Source organism: Neofelis nebulosa, chromosome 10, assembly GCF_028018385.1.
Source record: "Neofelis nebulosa isolate mNeoNeb1 chromosome 10, mNeoNeb1.pri, whole genome shotgun sequence".
Classification (NCBI taxonomy): domain Eukaryota; kingdom Metazoa; phylum Chordata; class Mammalia; order Carnivora; family Felidae; genus Neofelis; species Neofelis nebulosa.
In genome coordinates this window covers 61858452-61879850 of record NC_080791.1, presented here as the reverse complement: position 1 = coordinate 61879850, position 21399 = coordinate 61858452, and the positions used below count along the sequence as shown (strand labels likewise).

Here is a 21399-nt window from a genome sequence, read left to right as displayed (position 1 = left end):
AGAAGGTAAAGGGTATGGTCACCACAGTTTAGTGCTGTTCAGATACTCAGAGAGCACCTATTCAATTTAGCGATGTCAATGTCCCTAGTCATGTTTTGGAAAGACATTTTGATAAGGTATGGGAGAAGTAGCCAAATTAAAGTGGCCTGAAGGGTGAATTACTATGAAGGATGGGACAGTTTCTGAAGACCTGTGTTCTAAAAGGAAGCTATATTGCCCTCTAGGGGGTGAATGCAGAATTGTATTCTTTGAATAAAAGAATTTGTATAACATGAGTAAATGAATAGTTACTAGTTTTGGGAATGTTCTGAGAAGGACAGCTGTGAACTTTCTTTTGAGGAAACACACATAGCACTTAATGGGTACCTAGTATTCATGGAGTATAACTATATTCCCCGTAAAGTGTCTATAAATCTAAGAATCCCTGGAAAATCATTAAACCCAAGACTTTAGAAAATAATGCAAAATAAAATTAGGGAAAATGAGAAAAAGAAGGTGAATATAAAAATGGGATTTTTTTGATTTAGAAAAACTGAAAAGGTCAAAAAAATTCAAAAATTATTTCTTTGAAAGGATCACCATAATTTGAAACCCTTTGGGAAATGTGACCAAGAAAAACCAATATATATATAGGCAAATATTAAGAAATGAAATGTAATGATAGAGCCAACTGTAGGAAAATTGCAGAGGCCAATGAGAAGTCATCTTCTTACCGGCCACCCCCTGAACAGTCCAAACTCCTCTTTGTGCTTTCTTGTTTCTTCAGTGCTCTCTGGGGCTTCTGTTCTCTGCCCAGTGGCTGAGTGTGCTTATATGCTCATGAAGATCCCAGGCTGAAATGCAGGAGGTGGGTGAGGAAGCATCTAGAGGGATCTTACAGGAATATGAACATTGTACCCAGAGACCTGAGGCCCTCAGGGACAGAACCAGAAAAAATAAGAGTAATAATTATAATAGCACCTAACATTTACCAGGTGCTCAACCTGTACCAACAATTGAGCTAGCTGACTCACAGAAAGTTTTTGTTAGGTGACATGGGAAAGACACAGTCCATATCCTGGCAGATTTTTTCTCAGTGATTATTCTGCATACTACCACAGCCTACCTCGTTTTGAGAGGGAGGTTATGTTGGAAGAGTTGCTATTTGATGTTGTCACCTTGAGTATGACAAAACTCAGATTTGATATAGCTGGAAGATGTGAGGGGGAGGTATCCCATATCTCTATTCAAAAGTCATAGAGGCAAAGCGGGATTTCTTCTTCCAGTGTCTTACAGATGTTAGCTTCAACATTGTACTTCACTTGTTCCCCAGGAGGGCTGGCTTTCGATTCAGGAAAAAAAGGGCTGTGGTGAGTGTTACCTAGAGATAACTGACCTCAGGTTTAATGCGTGACTTTATTTACCTTCTACTTCTCTCTAGACCTTGGAAATCAGCAGCTGTTTAGATATGCACTGTGAATGCCTCCTTTGTTTTCTACCACTGAAGACAGTGTTTCAGCAAATGTGCCTTGGCTTTGATGCCTCCTATATCTGGCCTACTTGGATTTTAGGATCTATTCTGGCTCCACTCCAAGGAATATCAACCTCTACAACATTTCCACTGCCTCAAAAGGAGATCATGAATATAGAGCAGAATATACAGTTACAAACCTGAAAATGTAGAAATTAAATAACACAGTTTGGCTGGGAAGGTAGTGTTACATTTAGGATGCAGTATTAAGTATATGATTACTCCATCTTTAGTAGTTAAGGCTTAAAAGACATAATTTAAAATTGAAAAGTAAAGTATTAAACTAACACTAATAAGTATGAAGGTAAAATGTCAAAATTGATAAAATATGGATAATACTGATAATTTTTCTAAAGAAGTTTTCTTTTTTTCTTTTTTTTAAGTTTATTTATCTTTAGAGAGAGAGCACAGGAGAGAGATAGAGAGAAGGAGAGAGAATCTCATGCAAGCTGTGTGCTGTTAGCACAGACCCCGATTCGGGGCTTGAACCCATGAACCGTAAGATCATGACCTTAGCCAAAACCAAGAGTTGGACACTTAACCGACTGAGCCACACAGGTGCCCCAATACTGATAATCCTTGAAGTTGAAGTTCAATGAAGAATACATGGGAGTTCTTTATAATGTTGTCTTTTTTTATTTTTTAAATATTTTTCAATGTTTTTTTTAATGTAGTATATTTGAACATTTCCCTAATAAAATGCTTTAAAATAAGAGAGTAGGTAGAAGATGGTGGTGGACTGGGAAGTTCATCAACTTCATTATTACTTATAGTAAGAGATTAGTAGATATTGTCAAAAAACAGAATATTAAATGTGTATGTTTTTGTAGGGCACACAAGATAAGAATTGTTTTTACATTTTTAAATGACTGAAACAAAACAAAAGATGATGGTATTTTGTGGCATGTGAAAATTATACTAAATTCAGAATTTAGTATGCATATATAAAGTTTTATTGGAATACACTCTTGCTCATTTATTTATGTGTTGTCTGTGGCTGCCTTCATACTGCAGTGGCAGAGTTGAGTAGTTTTGAAAAAAGGCATATGACCCACAAAGCCTAAAATATTTACTATCTGGATTTTGTAGAAAAATGTTGCCAACCTCAGACCTAGTAAGAGATGGACATAAGAAATAAACAAATTTCAAAGAAATGGAGATATAAATTTTCCCAATCATATGAAAAGATGTTCACTCTCACTTATAATAGAAAGTAATTGAAATCAAATTGAGATTTTTTTTTTATTCATCATATTAGCAAACCCAAATGGTTAAAATACAGTGGTTGAGAAAGGTCTGATGAAAGAAACATTTTCATAATTGCTGATGGGACAGTTAATAGGTATGACTTATATGGAGATAAATGACAATACCGTATCTACCAAAATTGTAAATACACAAAATCTTTTACTGACAATTTAATTCCATTTCTAAAAATAAGTCAGTCAGAGAAAGAAAAATACCATTTTGATTTCGCTATGGATTCACCATATGTGGAATTTAAGAAACAAAGCAAACGATCATAAGGAAAAAAAACAGAGAGAGGGAGGCAAACCCTCATCAAAAAAGATGCTTAACAATAGAGAACAAACTGATGGGCACCAGAGAGGAGATGGGTGGGAGGATGGGTGAAATGAGGGATAGGGATTAAGGAGTGTTCACTTGCCATGTTGAGTACTGGCTGTTGTATGAAGTGTTGAATCACTATACTCTATACCAGAAATTAATAGTGCACCGTATGTTAACTAACTGAAATTTAAATTAAAACTTTAAAAAATTTGGCTTACAAATGTATTTACATGTATGCAAATTGACATATATACAAGACTATTCACTACACTATAAATAAGAAAACAAAAAATGGAAGCAAGCTAGATATTCATCAACTGGGAACTAGTAAATAAATTCCCATAGCATGTAATGTATCAGAATCAACACAGTGAAATATTATGTGTATGTAAAAGCAAATGGTTGTGCCTGGTTATGAATGATCTCAAAGATGTAAACTTATATAAAAATCGGCTAGAGGGTAGTGCACAATGTTCACTGGGAAGAAGTATAAACACACATAATTTCTTGTTTATACATAAATGCCTTTCTAAAGAAAAATGTAATACACTGAAAATATTTGTTGACTTTGGGGAGGGAAACCAGAAAAACTGAAATAGAGACTTGTAGTGAGTGTATATATATATATATATATATATATATATACACATGTGTATGTATATTTATACACATATGTATACACACACATACACACACGTATGTATTCAATAGGAAAACTCAACTTTGTGAATCTCTGACATTGCCAATAATATTTCAACTGTGTGGAGGTCTAACATTGTCAATAATATTTACACTAAAATGCGGTGACAAATAACATCAGAAGGGATTGAATGGTAATTTAAAGAATGCTAAATTCTTTGTTTATTTGAAGATGAAAGACATTTTGAGTAACTTTTGACTTTGTAAACTATGTATGTTTACATTTTAGTCATAGAATAAAAGTGCAGTTTATAACTCCAATACAAATAGGGGAAATAATATTTAAAATATTTTAAATCTTGATAGAAGACAGGAAAGGAAAAAAATATATATGTAAATAAACTCTAGAAACCAGATAGGTTGAGCAAACAGAATTGTTTCAAGTATTAATAATAACACAAGTACGGACTCACAGTGACAGAAACAATGGCCGGGAAGACAATAACAGGTGAGAAAGTTTTCAAAAATGCAATCTAGAAAGCATGGAGATGGCCAGTAACATTTCATAGAGCAAGGAAATACAAAACCTAATTGACTACAGAGGAACAAGTGACCAAGAAACTTAGCAATTCAAACTCAGAAAGCTACCTGAACTTGAGGCATTTGGAATTCAGGAAAGCAAGGGCATAAGACTCAAAACTGGAGATTTTGTGTGAGAGGACTCAAAATTGTGGATTTTGTGAAAATCACTGTTGGGTTAAATTAGAAGATTCAGTCCTTCTCACCACACAAGCACAGAGTGTCAGACTGCATTTTTTATGCACATTTTGTTAGGATATGACATTCATAGATAAAAGTACTCATGTTTTACATATATAGCTTAGTAATGATCACAAAATGAATAGATCCTGTATCATTAATCCAGATCAAGAAATGAGACACTACTGTGCCCCAGTGGTCAATTTGAGTAGGCTGTTCCATACGCACTTGAAAGGGATGTGTAGTATGTAGTAGTTGTTGGTTTCTTTTTCTTTAGTTGTTAATTAGATTAAGGTTTTAAGTAATGTTTTCCAGTTTTTTTTTTAATTAAAAAAATTAATGTTTATTTATTTTTGAGAGAGAGAGACAGAGTGTGAACAGGGGAGGGGTAGAGAGGGAGAGAGACACAGAATCCGAAGCAGGCTCCAGGCTCCGAGCTGTCAGCACAGAGCCTGATGCGGGGCTCGAACCCACAAATTGTGAGATCATGACCTGAGCCAAAATCGAACACTTAACCGACTGAGCCACCCAGGCGCCCCTTTTTAAAAAATTTTTATTTAAATTTCAGTTAGTTTTTGAGGAACCTCCACACTGCTTTCCAGAGTGGCTGCACCAGTTTGCATTCCCACCAACCCTATGACCCAGCAATAGCACTGCTAGGAATTTACCCAAGGGATACAGGAGTGCTGATGCATAGGGGCACTTGGACCCCAATGTTTATAGCAGCACTCTCAACAATAGCTAAATTGTGGAAAAAGCCTAAATGTCCATCAACTGATAAATATATAAAGAAATTGTGGTTTAAGGGTGCCTGGGTGGCTCAGTCGGTTAAGCCTCTGCCTTTGCCTCAGGTCATGATCTCGCGTGAGTTCGAGCCCCGCGTGGGGCTCTGTGCTGACAGCTCAGAGCCTGGAGCCTGTTTCAGATTCTGTGTCTCCCTCTGTCTGACCCTTCCCCGTTCATGCTCTGTCTCTCTCTGTCTCAAAAATAAATAAATGTTAAAAAAAAATAAATTGTGGTTTATATACACAATGGAATACTACTTGGCAATGAGAAAGAATGAAATATGGCCTTTAGTAGCAATGTGGATGGGACTGGAGAGTGTTATGCTAAGTGAAATAAGTCATACAGAGAAAGACAGATACCATATGTTTTCACTCTTATGGGGATCCTGAGAAACTTAACAGAAGACCATGGGGGAGGGGAAGGAAAAAAAAAAGTTAGGGAGGGAGAGAGCCAAATCATAAGACTCTTAAAAACAGAGAATAAACTGAGGGTTGATGGAGGTGGGAGGACAGGAAGGGTGGGTGATGGGCATTGAGGAGGGCACCTGTTGGGATGAGCGTTGGGTGTTGTATGGAAACCAATTTGACAATAAACTTCATATACTGAAAAAAAAAACCAAAACAACAACAACAAAATCTAGAAACTTTTTACCCATCTTGCGTGTTACTTACATTATGAAATGCCCCTCTTATTGCTGATAATGCTTTGCCTTGAAGCTTACTCTATCTGATATTAAGTAAGGCTATCACAAGGTTTTTTTTAGTTGGCGATTACAAGGAATATCTTTCTAAATATCTTTACTTGAAATGTTTCTGTATCCTTATATTTTAGAGAGCTCTTAAAAGACCATATAGTTTTAGTTCTGTATGACAATATTTGGCTTTTAATTGGAGTATTATCCATTTATTTTCAATAAATTAAATGATTTGAATGCATTTAAATTTGCCATCTTACCATGTATTCAAACTTACCATATTCTTTTCTCATATCTTCCTTTATATTGGACTACTTACTGTTTTATTATTATATTTTCATTTATATAAGATTTTGGTTGAATGGTTTTCAGAGAGATTAAAAGAGAGATATTTTGCTTATCAAGTGTTATGGATTGAATATTTGTGTCCCCAAACCTCAATATGATGGTATTAGGAAGTGGGTCTTTGAGAGGTAATTAGGTTTAGATGGGGTCATGAGAGCGAGGCTCCCATTATGGTATTAGTGTCCTTATGAAAAGAGGAAGAGAGATCAGAGATCTCTCTCTACCCACCATGTGAGGAATCAGCAAGAAGGTGGCTATCTGAAAGTCAGGAAAAAAGTCTACCAGGAACGAAATCTGCTGGCACCTTTACCTTGACCTTCTCAGCTTCCAAAACTGTGAGAAATAACTTTCTGTTGTGTAAGCTAAGTCTGTGGTATTTATGGCAACTCGAGCTGATTAATACATTGTCTAACTTATATTAGATTTTTACTACTTAATAGACCATGCAGGAACTGAAGACTAATTTAGTTTCACTTACCTCTCCCCATCTTCTGTCCTTCTGCTGATATGTATGGAATTTTTACTAATTTAAAAATACAAAATATTATATTTTTTCATACCATCAGTCTTTATTTACATTTACTCTGGTATTGTTCTGTATTGCTTCTTGTAGCTCCATACTCTTATCAAATGATTGCCCTTTAAGTGAGTGTTAGTGGGGCACCTGGGTGGCTCAGTAGGTTAAGGGTCCTACTCTTGATTTCAGCTCAGGTCATGATCCCAGGGTCGTAGGACTGAGGTCTGTGTTGAACTCCATGCTCATCGTGGAACCTGCTTAAGATTCTCTTTCTCCTTCTGCCCCTCTCCCCCACTTGGGTTCTCGCTCTCTCTGACAAAGGGGGAAAAAAAGAGATTTCATAAAAAGAGGGATTGACATTTAAAAATAAATAAATAAATAAAAATAATGAAAAATTAAAAAAATTAGCATTAGTGATGGATTCTCTGAATTTTTGGGCTTCTGGTTTTGAATGACATTATATTTCTCTATATAGAATACATATTGGCATCTTTTTTATTTCAGGTATCACTCCAATGTCTTTTTTCTTCTGTTGTTTTTTGTTAGAAGATCAGAAAAAGATGTTACTGGTTATTATTTTATTTTATTTTTAGTATTTATTTATCTATTTATCTTTTTATTTTTCTATAATTTATTGTTAAGTTAGCTAACATACATGTGTATATGGTGTGCTCTTGGCTTCGGGAGTAGATTCCTGTGATTTATCACTTACATAAAACACCCAGTGCAAATCCCAACAAGTGCCCTCCTCAATGCCCATCACCCACTCCTCCCCCCTCCCCCATGACTCCCTTCCACCCTTAGTTTGTTCTCTGTATTTAAAAGTCTCTTATGGTTTGCCTCCCTCTCTGTTTGTAACTACACACACACACACACACACACACACACACACACATATATATATATATATATATATATTTTTTTTTCTTTCCTTTCCCCCATGGTCTTCTGTTAAGTTTCTCAAGTTTCGTATATGAGTGAAAACATACGATATCTGTCTTTCTCTGATGGACTTATTTCACTTAGCATAATACCCTCCAGGTCCATCCACATTGTTGCAAATGGCAAGGTTTCATTATTTTTCATTGCCAAGGAGTGTTCCATTGTATATATAAATTACCTCTTCTTTCTCCATTCATCCATCGATGGACATTTGGGCTCTTTCCATACTTTGGCTATTGTTGGTAGCACTGCTGTAAACATTGGGGTACATGTGCCCCTATGAATCATCACTACTGTATCCTTTGGATAAATTCCTGGTAGTGGTATTGCTGGGTTGTAGGGTAATTCAATCTTTAATTTTTTGAGGAACCTCTACACTGTTTTCCAAGTGACTGTACCAGTTTGTATTCCCACCAACAATGCAAGAGTGTTCCTTTTTCTCCACACCCTCACCAACATCTGTTGTTGCCTGAGTTGTTAATTTTAGCCACTCTGACTGGTGTGAAGTGGTAGCTTAATGTTGTTTTGATTTATATTTTTCTGATGATGAGTGATGTTGAGCATCTTTTCATGTGGCTGTTAGCCATCTGGATGTCTTCTTTGGATAAATGTCTATTCATGTCATCTGCCCACTTTGTCACTGGATTATTTGTTTATTGGGTGTTGAGTTTGGTAAGTTCTTTATAGATTTTTGACACTAACCCTTTATCCTATATGTAATTTGCAAATATCTTTCCCATTCTGTTGGTTGCCTTTTGGTTTTGTTGATTGTTTCCTTTGCTGTGCAGAAACTTTTTATCTTGATGAAGTCCCAATAGTTCATTTTCGCTTTTATTTCCCTTGCCTTCGAAGACGTGTCAAGTAAGAAGTTGCTGTGGCTAAAGTCACAGAGGTTGTTGCCTGCTTTCTCTTCTAGGATTTGATGGTTTTCTGTCTCAGATTTAGGTCTCTCATCCATTTTGAATGTATTTTTGTGTACGGTGTAAGAAACTGGTCCAGTTTCATTCTTCTGCATGTTGCTGTCCAGTTTTCCCAGCACCATTTGTTAAAGAGACTGTCTTTTTTCTATTGGATACTCTTTCCTGCTTTGTCGAAGATTAGTTTGCTGTACATTTGTGGGTACAATTCTGGGTTCTCTATTCTATTCCATTGGTCTAGGTGTCTGTTTTTGTGCCAATACCATGCTGTCTTGATGATGACAGCTTTGTAGTAAAGACTAAAGTCAGGGATTGTGATGCCTTCAGTTTTGGTTTTCTTTTTCAAGATTACTTTGGCTATTTGGGGTCTTTGGTGATTCCATACAAATTGTAGGATTGTTTGTTCTAGCTCTGAGAAGAATGCTGGTACTGTTTTGATTGGAATTGCATTGAATGTGCAGATTGCTTTGGGTAGTATTGTCATTTTAACAATATTTGTCCTTCCACTCCATGAGCATGGAACATTTTTCCATTTTTTGGTATCTTCTTCAATTTCCTTCATATGTTTTCTATAGTTTTCAGCATACAGATTTTTTACTTCTTTGGTTAGGTTTATTCCTAAGTATTTTATGGTTCTTGGTGCATTTGCAAATGGGATTGATTCCTTGATATCTTTTTCTGTTGCTTCATTATCAGTGTGTAGAAATGCAACTGATTTCTGTACATTGATTTTATATCCTGCACCTTTGCTGAATTCATGTATCAGTTCTAGCAGACTTTTGGTGGAGTCTTTTGTGTTTTCTATGTAGAGTATCATGTCATCTGCAAAAAAGTGAAAGTTTGATGTCTTGTTTGCCAATTTGGATACATTTTATTTCATTTTGTTGTCCAATTGCTGAGGCTAGGACTTCCAACACTATGTTAAACAACAGTGGTGAGAGTGGACATCCTTGTTGTGTTCCTGATCTCAAGGGGAAAGCTTTCAGTTTTTCCCCATTGAGGATGATACTAGTTGTGGGCTTTTCATATATGGCTTTTATGATGTTGAGGTACGTTCCTTCTATCCTGACTTTATTGAGAGTTTTTATTAAGAAAGGATGCTGTATTTTGTCAAATGCTTCTTCTGCATCTATTGACAGGATCATATGGTTATTCTCCTTTCTTCTATTAATGTGGTGTATCACACTGATTGATTTGTGAATATTGAACCAGCCCTGCAGCCCAGGAATGAATCCCATGTGATCATGGTGAATAATCCTTTTAAAAATTGTTGAATTAGATTTGCTAGTATCTTTTTAAAAAATTTTACCTCCATTTTCATCAGTTATATTGGCCTGTAATTTTCCTTTTCAGTGGGTTCTTTGTCTCATTTGGTTATCAAGGTAATGCTGGCTTCATAGAATGAGTCCAGAAGCTTTCCTTCCATTTCTATTTTTTTGGAATAGCTTGAGAAGAATAAGTACTAGCACTGATTTAAATGCCTGGTAGAATTCCCTTGGGAAGCCATCTGGCCCAGAGCTCTTATTTGTTGGGAGACTTTTGATAACCAATTCAATTTCTTCACTGGTTATGGGTCTGTTCAAGTTTTCTATTTCTCCCCATTTGAGTTTTGATAGTGTGTGGTGTCCAGGAATTTGTCCATTTCTTCCAGCGAATCCAGTTTGTTGACATATAATTTTTCATACTATTTGCTAATAATTGTTTATATTTCTGTGGTGTTGGTTGTGATCTCTCCTCTTTCATTTGTGATTTTCTCTGTTTGGGTCCTCTCTCTTTTCTTTTTGAGAAGTTTGGCTAGGAGCTTATCAATTTTGTTTACTCTTTCAAAAAATCAGCTCTTAGATTCATTTGTCTATTCTATTTTTTTTTTAATTCTATATTGTTTATTCCTGCTCTAATCCTTATTATTTATCTTCTTCTGCTGGCTTTGGGGTTTCCTGCTGCTCTGTTTCTAGTTCAGTTAAGTTGAGCTTAGATTCTATATTTGTTACTTTTCTTGTTTCTTGAGATAGACCTGGATTGTGATGTATTTTCCTCTTAGCACTGCCTTTGCTGCATCCCAAAGGGTTTGAACTGTAGTGTTTTCACTTTCATTTGCTTCCATATACTTTTTAAGTTTTTTTTATTTCCTGGTTGACACATTCATTCTTTAGTAGGATGTTCTTTAACCTCCATGTACTTGGAGGCTTTCCAAATTTTTTCTTGTGGTTGATTTCAAATTTCGAAGCATTGTGATCTGCAAATATGCATGGTATGATCTCAATCCTTTTGTATTCTGCTTTGTGACCCAGTTTGCAATTGTTTTTGGAGAATGTTCCATGTGCAATTGAGAAGAATATGTGTTCTGTTGCTTTTGGATGAAAAGATCTGAATATATCTGTTAAGTCCATCTGGTCCAATGTGTCACTCAGAGCAATTGTTTCCTTACTGATTTTCTGCCTAGATGATCTCCTCTTTGTTGTAAGTGGAGTATTAAAGACCCCTACAATCACGGAATTGTTGTCTACACATTTATTTATGTTTGTGATTGATTGATTGATTCATATATTTGGGTATTCCACATCAGGGGCATGAACACTTACAGTTGTTAGCTCTTCTGGATGGGTATACCCCTTGATTATGATATAATGACCTTCTTCATTTCTTGTTACAGTCTTTGTTTTAAAATCTAGTTTGTCTGATGTAAGTATGGCTACTCTGCCTCTCTTTTGACATCCGTAGCATGGTAGATGGTCTCCATCCCTTCGCTTTCAATCTGTAAGTGTCCTCAGGTCTAAAATGAGTCTTGTGTAGGCAACATATAGATGGATCTTGGTTTTTTATCCATTCTGATACCCTATGTCTTTTGACTGGGGCATTTAGTCCATTTACATTCAGAGTGATTATTGAAAGATATGGATTTAGTGTTACTGTGTTATCTGTAAGTTTTGTGCTTGTGGTGTTGTCCCTTGTCCTTTGTAGATTTTGCTGCTTTCCACTCACACAGTCCCCCTTTAGGATGTCCTCCAGATCTGGTTTAGTGGTCATGAACTCTAGTTTTTGTTTGTCTGGGAAAGCCTTTATCTCTCCTTCTATTCTAACTGATGGCCTTGCTGGATAAAAGTTTCTTAGCTGCATAGTTTTCCTATTCAAAGCATTGAATATTTCCTGCCACTGGCTTCTGGCCTGCCAAGTTTCAGTGGACAGGTTTGCTACTACCCTTATGTGTCTACCCTTGTAGGACAAGGCCCATTTGTCCTTAGCTGCTTTCAGAATTCTTTCTTTATCTTTGTATTTTGCCAGATTCACTATGATATGTTGTGGCGTTGATCTGTTTTTCTTTATTCTGAAGGGGTCCTGTTTGCTTCCCCAGATTAGGGAAGTTCTCCCATATAATTTGTTCAAATAATCCTTTCTTTCTTTCTTCTGGAAATCCTAAGATACGAATATTATTTAATTTCATTGAATCACTTAGGTCTCTGATTCTTCCCTCGTGGTCTAATAATTTCCTTTCTCTTCGTCATTTTCCATAATTTTATCTTCTGTTTCACCTATTCTCTCCTCTGTTTCGCCCATCCTTGCTGTCACTGAATCTAGTTTATTTTTCACCTCATTTACAGCTTGTCTTAATTCATCATGAAACTGTAAGGTTGACTCCATGGGGGGAAGAAAAAAGTAGGAGAGTAGAAAGATAAGGAAGAGAAAAGAGAAGAGGAGGAAATAAAATAAAAGAAAAAATAATAGCAATTAAAAAATAAACAGAAAAAAAAAGAAAAACAACAAAAATAAAATTAAAAAAACAGAGTAACATGCAAAATCTGAGAACAGTGGTCTGTTGGTGCCTTGGAGACAGTGGCTGTACTGGTTGGTGGAGAGTGAATGACCAGTTGTGTGAGTGTCAATCTCACCCCAGTAGATGAGCAGTTACTAGTCTCTGAGGGGGGAGGTTTGGCATAAGTGGTCTGCCTCCCCTGGTAGGTCGCTGTCCGGTTCCCTGAAGCCCCACTGTGTTGATGTTGGGAAGGAAAAGGGTGACCCTCCCCCTCAATCTCTACCTCAAAGTGTCCCAAACCGTGCTGTTCAAGCAGCCTTCCCAGAGCAGTGTGGGTGCTGGTGGGCTGGTTTGTCCCACTCCACAGTCTCCCTGGGATTCAAAATCCCGTGTGTGAGAGGATGCCACACTGTGGACCGAAATAGCACCACTCCACCCAGCCAACAAAGGGCCTCTGCCTGGCACCTGCAGGGTCTTTTGTTCTTGGAGCATTGATAAACCCTCTTCTCATGGTACTTTATGGAGGGGACGGCTTTCTCTCAAGTGCACCTGTGAGAGTGTTACCCAGTCCGGGGTTGGCTCTCCTTCCCACAAGATGCACCCACATGCATTGGCCTCCGGTCTGGAGATAGTTCAGCCACCCTGAAATCTCTGATCTTCACTCCTAAGGCTGTTTGCAAAGTGGAAACTGTCTCTCTGTCTTCCAGACTGTGGTCTGGAGAGGTTTTTCTCTTATCCAAATATGATCCCACACTTCTACAGCCTCTCTTTCGTTTCTTCACCAAGGGGTACCCCCCACACTTCCGTGCCTACACCGCCACCTGCTTTTATCTATCCCAATCCCTAAGCATGCACCTCTGAACCACCAAGCTGTTTCTGTAGGTGCCTAGAGAGGTTTCTGTTAGACTGTAGCCTGGATTCCTGGAATTCCAAGTGTTCTGATCTCATTACTGCTGAGTTTGAGGGAGGAGGGAAATTCTGGTATCCCTACTCCTCTGCCATGTTGACTCCTTCCCCTGAAGATGTTAATTGTTTTCATTGAAAAATGGACAGATTGATTTGCAATGCTTTTTCTCTTTGTTTTAATTTTAACATGTTCTCTTTCATTTTTACTTTTCCACTGTATGAATTTGAAGTGGCTAGGGGTATATTGGTTGTTTTGTACTTTTCCTCCTTGTAGTTTATTGTGTTTCTTGAATTTTTTGCTCATGTTTTGTGTAAGTTTTGGAAAATATGTATATTATTATATCCTAATATTGTTTTTTCCCCAGGATACTCTCCTTCTAGGGCTCCAATTCCTTGTGTACTTGAGCTTTCCAGCAAATACCATATGTGTTTTAAGGTTTTTATTTATTTTGTTATACTTTATCCTTTCATGCTCCAGATACTTAACATTGTCTGTAGTCTGGATATGATCTGAATTACTTTCTTCCTGTTTTGGTTCTTTATTCCAATTGTGTCTAACATGATTAAATCCATCCATTCAGTCTTTAATGTCAGTTATATTTTAGTATTTCATTTTATTTTTAATAGTTTCCAATTTGTTGCTTAAATTCTATATTTTGCAATGTGAATTGTAGGCTATAGTAATCAAAATCATTTAAATATTTGTTTATTTATTTTGAGAGAGAAAGAGAGAGGGAGAGAGAGAGAGCACTATTAGTGTAGAGCCTGGTTGAGCTCAAACTCACAAACTGTGAGATCATGACCTGAGTTGAAATCAAGAGTCAGACACTTAGTTGACTGAGCCACCCAGGCACCCCAGTAATAAAAATTATTTAAATGTTTGTGTATGCTGATTCCTAAAGCTGGATCATCTGTGGATCTAATCCTTTTGCTTTTTATCTTTTTTTTTCCTATTGACTTTTGTTCAATATCGTATTTTTCATTCCTGGTTAAATTTTAATGAACACCATCAAATTGTGAGCATAATTCAAGATGCTGGTTAATATCTTCCTGGAGAGAATATTTAGTTTTAGTTTTGATTTGAGTGATCAACCATACCAGTTTTTGGCTGAGGGGTTTTCCAGAATGTGGTACTTTCTAAGATAAAGCCAGGAAAGTCCTGGAAAAATTGAGTTGGTTGGTCACCTTAATTCTTATAGAGTAGTAAAATTAAGTGTGAGTTGACTTTAAAAACCTATGTTAGGCTAGTATATTTCTTTTTAAAAAATGTTTATTTATTTCAAGAGAAAGAGAAAGTATGTGTGAACAGGGGAGAAGGCAGAGAAAGAGAAATTGAGAGAGAGAGAGAGAGAGAGAGAGAGAGAGGAGAGAATCTTGAATCTTAAGCAGGCTCCATGCTCAGTGTGGACCATAATGTGGGGCTTGATCCCATGACCATGTGACCTGAGCCAAAACCAAGAGTTGGATGCTTAATGAACTGAGCCACTAGGGAGCCAACTAGGCTCCCCAGGCTAGTCTATTTGTAATTTTCCCTTACTCCAAGGTATAACATTTTGGAATCCAAATAAATCCTCAGGTATTTACCAGTCCCTTTTATCCATGGGGATCCTTGTGTTCCAATTTTTGTCCCTCTGCATTCCACCCCTTTGTGATTGCTATAAGCTTATCTGGTTTTATCAGCTATCACTTTTGAATTGACAAATTTCTTAAGGGAGAATGGCATCAAATCAGTCTCACTTCTCTATGCTCCTTTTGTCTTTGGAATCTTGGCTTTTACATATCGTTGCATTGGATGCTCTCTGAAGCCACTTACAAAATATTTCTCTAACTTTTATAACTGTTCTTGGCAGAAGTATTAATCTGAAACAAATGAACATGTACTTGATGAATGTGGAAATGCCCATAACATGTCATGAAATTTTCTCAAGGGTTCCGATTCATAATTTAGCTTCAGGTCTAGCTTAATATAATGACATGACATTATTTTGTCTGGTTTGCAAAATCAAGAATTAAGGTGGTTTCCAAAGGTCTAAATTTTAAGTTAGAATAGTGAATATAATGTCAGAATAAGATACAGCCAAATTTGATGCTTTCCTATTAGACTCTGCTTATTTTTCAACTGCATAGACACCCAGAGACTTCTAGACCCTTCACTGTGTGATTTTCTAGGATTTTGTCTGATCCTCAGGTTGTCCCTGAGACTGGACCACAGGAAAATGAGTGAAAAAGACTGGAAAGAAAGGAGCTATAAATGGGGCATTATATATCTAGTCCTTTGTAGGATGGAGCTTTCTGAAAAGTATCCATTAAATTAGCCTTGATTTGAAAAACTCTATCTACATTTAGAATCTTACTGTCTTTGATAGCCTTAAGTATAGGAGTGATCATATTTAAGAAGTCTGAGGGTTCACCATGCCATCCCATAAAGAGAATGAAAGTGAGACCTAAGATTCTCATTTTATGTCAAGCCATCTGACAACTTGACCTCATCATTGCTTCTTGTGCCTTTCCAGCTATAGGATGTCTTTCCTCAGACACTCTAAAGATATCCCTTCTCCTCTTCTCTCTCAGGGAACTACCACTGTCTCACTTCTTTAGTAATCTATGGGATGGCGTTTCCTGTGAGTTTGCTGCTTGGTTTCTCTTGATAGTTCTGTCACAGTTGCCTGCAGAGTTCAATCACCCATCAGTGGGCTATGAATCTAGGGCATAGTTATAGGCAACTTACGATCTTGAGGTCAGAATCTATAGAAACATAGTGTCTGGAAACCTGGAGTTAGAGTCACAGAATTAACTTTTGCAAAAAAATCTTTGGCTGTTTTGGTACCACTGCAATGCAGTGCAATCAAACCATTTAAATTTATTTATTTATTTATTTATTTATTTATTACCCAATGTAATTAACATACAGTGTTGCATTAGGTCCAGGTGTACAATATAGTAATTCATCAATTATATACATTACTCAGCACTCATCATGACAAATGCATTCCTTAATCCTCTTCACCTATTTTACCCACCCACCCCCATCTCCCCTCTGGTAACCATCAGTTTGTTCTCTATTATTAAGAGTCTGTTTGATGGTTGGTCTCCTTTTTTCCCCTTTATTTGTTTGTTTCTTAAATTCCACATATGAATGAAATCATATGGTATTTGCCTTTCTCTGACTGGCTTATTTCACTTAGCATTATACTGTCTATACTGTCTATCCATGTTTTTGTAAATGGCAAGATACCATTCTTTTTATGGCTGAATAACATACCATTCTATGTGTGTGTGTGTGTGTGTGTGTGTGTGTGTATCTCATATCTTCTTTATCCATTCATTTATTGATGAACACTTAGGCTTCTTTCATAACTTGGCAATTGCAAATGATGTTGCAATAAATATAAAGGTGCATATAGTCCTTCAATTTGGTGTTTTTGTATTCTCTGGATAAATACCCAGTAGCGGAATTCCTGGATCATAGGGCAGTTCTTTTTTAATGTTTATTTATTTATTTTGAGAGAGAGAAAGAGAGAGAGAGAGCATATGCATGCATGCGTGAGCTGGGTAGGGACACAGAGAGAGGGAGAGAGAGAATACCAAGCAGGCTCCATGCTCAGCGTGGAGTTGGACATGAGGTTTGATCTCACGACTGTGATATCATGGCCTGAGCCAAAATCAAGTCAGATGCTTAACTGACTGAGCCATGCAGGTGCCCCATAATTTTTTGACAACCTCCATACCGTCTTCCACTGTGGCTGCACCAGTTTGCATTTCCTCCAACAGTGCACAAGGGTTCCTTTTTCTCTACATATTAGCAATAGTAATCAGACAAGAAAAAGGCATATAAGCTATCCAGATTGGTAAAGAAGAAGTAAAACTTTCACTATTTGCAGATGACACAATATTATATATAGAAAACCCTAAAGACCCCACCAAAAAACTACTAGAAGTGATAAATGAATTCAGTAAGGCCATAGGATACAAAATCAATGTACAGAAATCTACTGCATTTCTATACACAAATGATAAATCAGCATAAAGAAAAATTAAGAAAGCAATCCCACTTACAATTGCACCAAAAATAATAAAATACCTAGGAATACTTAACCATAGAGGTGAAAGACCTGTACTCTGAAAACTATAAAACACTGACGAAAGAAATTGAAAATGCCACAAAGACATGGAAAGACATTCCATGCTGATGGATTGGAAGAAAAATATTGTTAAAATATCTATACTACCAAAAGCAATCTATGTATTTAATGTGATCCCTATTGAAATACCAACAGAATTTTTCATGGAACTAGTAACAAATAACCCTAACATTTGTATGGAACCACAAAAGACCCCAAATGGCCAAAGAAACCTTGAAAAAGAAAAACAATAGTAGAGCCATCGCAATTCCAGACTTCAAGTTATATTAAAAGGCTGTAGTGATCAAGACAGTATGGTACTGGCATAAAATTTTTAAAATTCATATTCAAAAGCTTTATTTGAATGTGGGAGTATTCGAGGTCTATTTTTTAATTGATTCTAAACATAGTTCCAGAAATTACAAAGAAGAGCAGAGACAGAAGTAGAAAAAAAATTATTTCTAAGCACCATGTAGAAAGGGAAATGTCTTTTTTTGGTCACCACTTTATCTCTAGGCTTAGATTTGTGTTTGATCCATTGCATGTGCTCAGTTATTGTTATTTGACTGACTACTAGGAAGGTCTGAGGAGACACAGTTCTTGCTTACTTGATGGTATGATTTATGGGCTTAATAGCTTACACTCTGGAGTTTAACCTAACTGGTTCCACTGCTCTTGGATGCTCTTGGATGCATAGGTTTGAGCAAGATGCTCACTATAACCAAGCAGTAGTTTTTCACGTGAAAAAAATTTACATTAATAATATCTCATAGGGTTGTTCTGGGAAATGATTAAAATAATAAAGTATACATTTGCATCTCAAAAGTCTTAGCTCCTTTTCCTAAAAATATAGGTGAAATTTCTACATTATTTCAAATGTCTGCAAAGAAATAATCAACCAGACAAAAAAATTAATGTACATAAAGGGGATGCTTGCCTTTTTAAAAGATTCTGCATCCTAGGTGCAGATCTTCAGAATTTTACATAATGAACAGGATTCGCAATCTTTGTCACTCTCAACTGGGAGCCTTGGTGAGTTGATCAAATACCAGTCAGAGCCAGTACTGGAAGCCTCCTTTAAGCTAGTTAATGTAGCCTCCTGCTATCAAGATCAAGTACGAACAACTCAAGAGAATGCAATCCATTTCACATCCTCATTCCCTAGAACAGAGATCTCAATAGATTTCCCAGGACACCTTCCATCTCCTGATTACATTTCCCTTGTGGGGAGAGTCATGCTTTCATTAGCAATCCTTCCTGCATTCCTGCTCCAGCTAGGCAAGGTAATGGAAAACCTCATGTAACACATTTAAAAAATAACATCAATCCTTTGTACTGTTCTGTCACACATAGTCCACCCCCACGGATACTCCAGTTTATTGCTAGATTATGTAGAACTTCTGTTAGATAACGTATTTTAAGATAACACCATTTGCATAACATGCAAGCTTGGACCACCTGGGATTATAGAAAAAAGTCCCTCCTACTTTGTCCTTTGTCTAAACTCTGGCTCTTTTCTCTGAGAACATTCGGACAATGCCACGATGGATCTCCTTGGTCTTAATGCTGTAGACAATGGGGTTGACAACAGGTGGGAAGAAGAGATAAGCATTGGCTATCATAGCATGCAGCCAAGGGGACACGTAGTGTCCAAAGCGGTGCACCATAGATAAGCCAATCATAGGCACATAGTAAGTGAGCACAGCACAGATATGTGAGCCACATGTGTTGAGTGCCTTCCTCCGCCCCTCCCCAGTGGTGATACTCAGTACAGTGTGGAGTATGAGCCCATAGGAGATGACAATAAGCAGTGAATCCAGCCCAAAAGTGGAGGTAACAATGAAAAGCCCATAGATATTGTTGATAGAAATGTCCCCGCAAGGTAGATGGATAAGGTTGGGGTGGAGGCAATAGGAATGGGAGAGGACGTTGTGGCCACAGTAGGGCAGGCGCCTTAACAGCATGGGCAATGGGGCCATGAGCATAATGCTTTTGAGACCCATGACAGCTCCTGTGCCAAAGATACGGGGCAGGGTTAGAATGGCTGTATAGCGCAGTGGGCTATAGATGGCCACAAATCGGTCCACAGACATGGCCAGTAACACAGCTGACTCCATAATGGAGAACGAATGGATGAAAAACATCTGAAAAAGGCATACATCAAAACTAATCTCAGTGATGCCGAAAAGGAAGACGCCTAGCACCGTAGGCAGAGTAGATGCAGAGACGCCAACCTCAGCCAGTGCCAACATGGCAAGAAGGAGGTACATGGGCTGGTGTAGGGCAGTGTCTGTTCTGATGACGTGAAGGATGGTGCCATTCCCAAGGAAGATGATAATGTACATCAGGCAGAAGGGGATGGATATCCAGAGGTGCTCTGCCTCCAGCCCTGGGATGCCAATCAGAATGAACGTTGTAGGTAAGAACTCCAAAGAGCTATTAGAGTTCTTCATGTTGAGATCTCATCCTGTGGGATCAGTGCTACCTTAAAAATTAGAAAAAAGCTAGTGAGGTCACATTATAATGGAGAAAGATCCCTGGACACTGAGGGAAGGGAAGAAGAAAACAAAGCTCACAGATTTAGGTTGCCAATGATCTCCTTCCTGAAAATTGACAGATGGCCACCGTCAGAAAATTCCCAGTATTAAAGGGGTTACAGTCTCCATCAGAGAAAAACTCGAGGCTGATAGAAAATTATCCCTCTAAATTGTACTTCCTCTTGGGTCTGCTAAAGGAGAAACAACTGTCTTGTCTTGGTGTGGAGATGCCTGACCCTGGCTGCTAGTGAGACAAGCATGTGTGTGGAGGCGATCTCAGGGTAAGGTGTGGACTAATGTCAGGAAGTGGTGAACAAAGATATTTTTGATAAATATGGATATAAGGCAAAAAGCACAGTAAATAAAAACACCCAGAAATGCCTGTTGAATGAATATAGATATATGAATGATTGAGCTTCATAGCAAGGCTAAGAAGTGGCAGTGACCACAGCCTGGAGCAAATGATTCGAAAATTAACTAAAAAAGAATAGAATCTGGATCCACACTGGGTTTAGATGTTCTGTGCTTTAAAACGACTAGGAAGCAACTTAAAGGATCATGTGTAAAGGTCAGAGTGAGGCAAGAACAAAGGCTGATGGATTTGTATGCAGACTTTAAAGCTCATGAAAATAGTCTGTCATGATAATATATAGATGGAAATAATTCTGTCACGATGATAGAAATAATCTCTTGACTCACAGTTCTTGAAGATGACCTACCTGCTCCATTGGACCTTCTTTCTGGCTCAGACACACCCATGATTCCACTGCAACAACAACCCAGGGAACCTAAACAGACTTTCAAGAAAGGTTCCTCTAGGCAGGGAAGGAAGGCAGCAAAGGGAAGGAGAAAACCACTTCCCTAAACTGGGTACATTTTAAGGTCAACATCATCTGGGATGGCACAGGAATCACAGTAGAGTCCTGGACTGACAGGGCAGGAAGGACCTCTGGAAGTATTTTAAATTAATTTACCCGCCACTCACCCCTATGCATACACGTGTGCACATGCAGACACACACACACACACACACACACACACACATGCTCACATACTTGGATTTGCACATATTTCCACACTTGCTGAAATCTTGTTTGCATCTTTCCTGATGAGAATTCTCTACTCAGCCATTGTTGAACTTAGAGGGACCTCACTCTTACATGCTGGTTATTCTTTAGTCCTTCTCTGCAGGCTAAGGTGATACCCAGTCAAGAAGCGACATGACTAAAAATTAAGATATAAATGAGTGACTTATTAAACTAATTTCATTAGCTTACAAAGGTGGTTAGCTATTACAAACACACCAGTTATACAGTATTCTGTGGGACAAGCACACGCAGACATAGCCAACTTCATATAGATCCCATTAGACAACTGGATTTAGAACAAGTTTTTAAAATAAATGG

The 21399-nt window shown here is 37.5% G+C and overlaps 1 protein-coding gene across 1 annotated transcript; it reads right to left on the bottom strand.

Moving 5' to 3' along the window:
• Positions 1-18955: 18955 nt before the first annotated feature.
• LOC131488660 (olfactory receptor 51J1-like) lies at positions 18956-19909 on the bottom strand. Its single transcript, XM_058690519.1, has one exon. It carries the CDS (start codon positions 19907-19909, stop codon positions 18956-18958), a length of 954 nt encoding a protein of 317 aa, XP_058546502.1.
• Positions 19910-21399: the final 1490 nt, after the last annotated feature.

Coding starts and splice junctions, on each gene's coding strand:
- LOC131488660 (XM_058690519.1), bottom strand. CDS start 19,909: ATGAAGAACTCTAATAGCTCTTTGGAGTTCTTACCTACAACGTTCATT.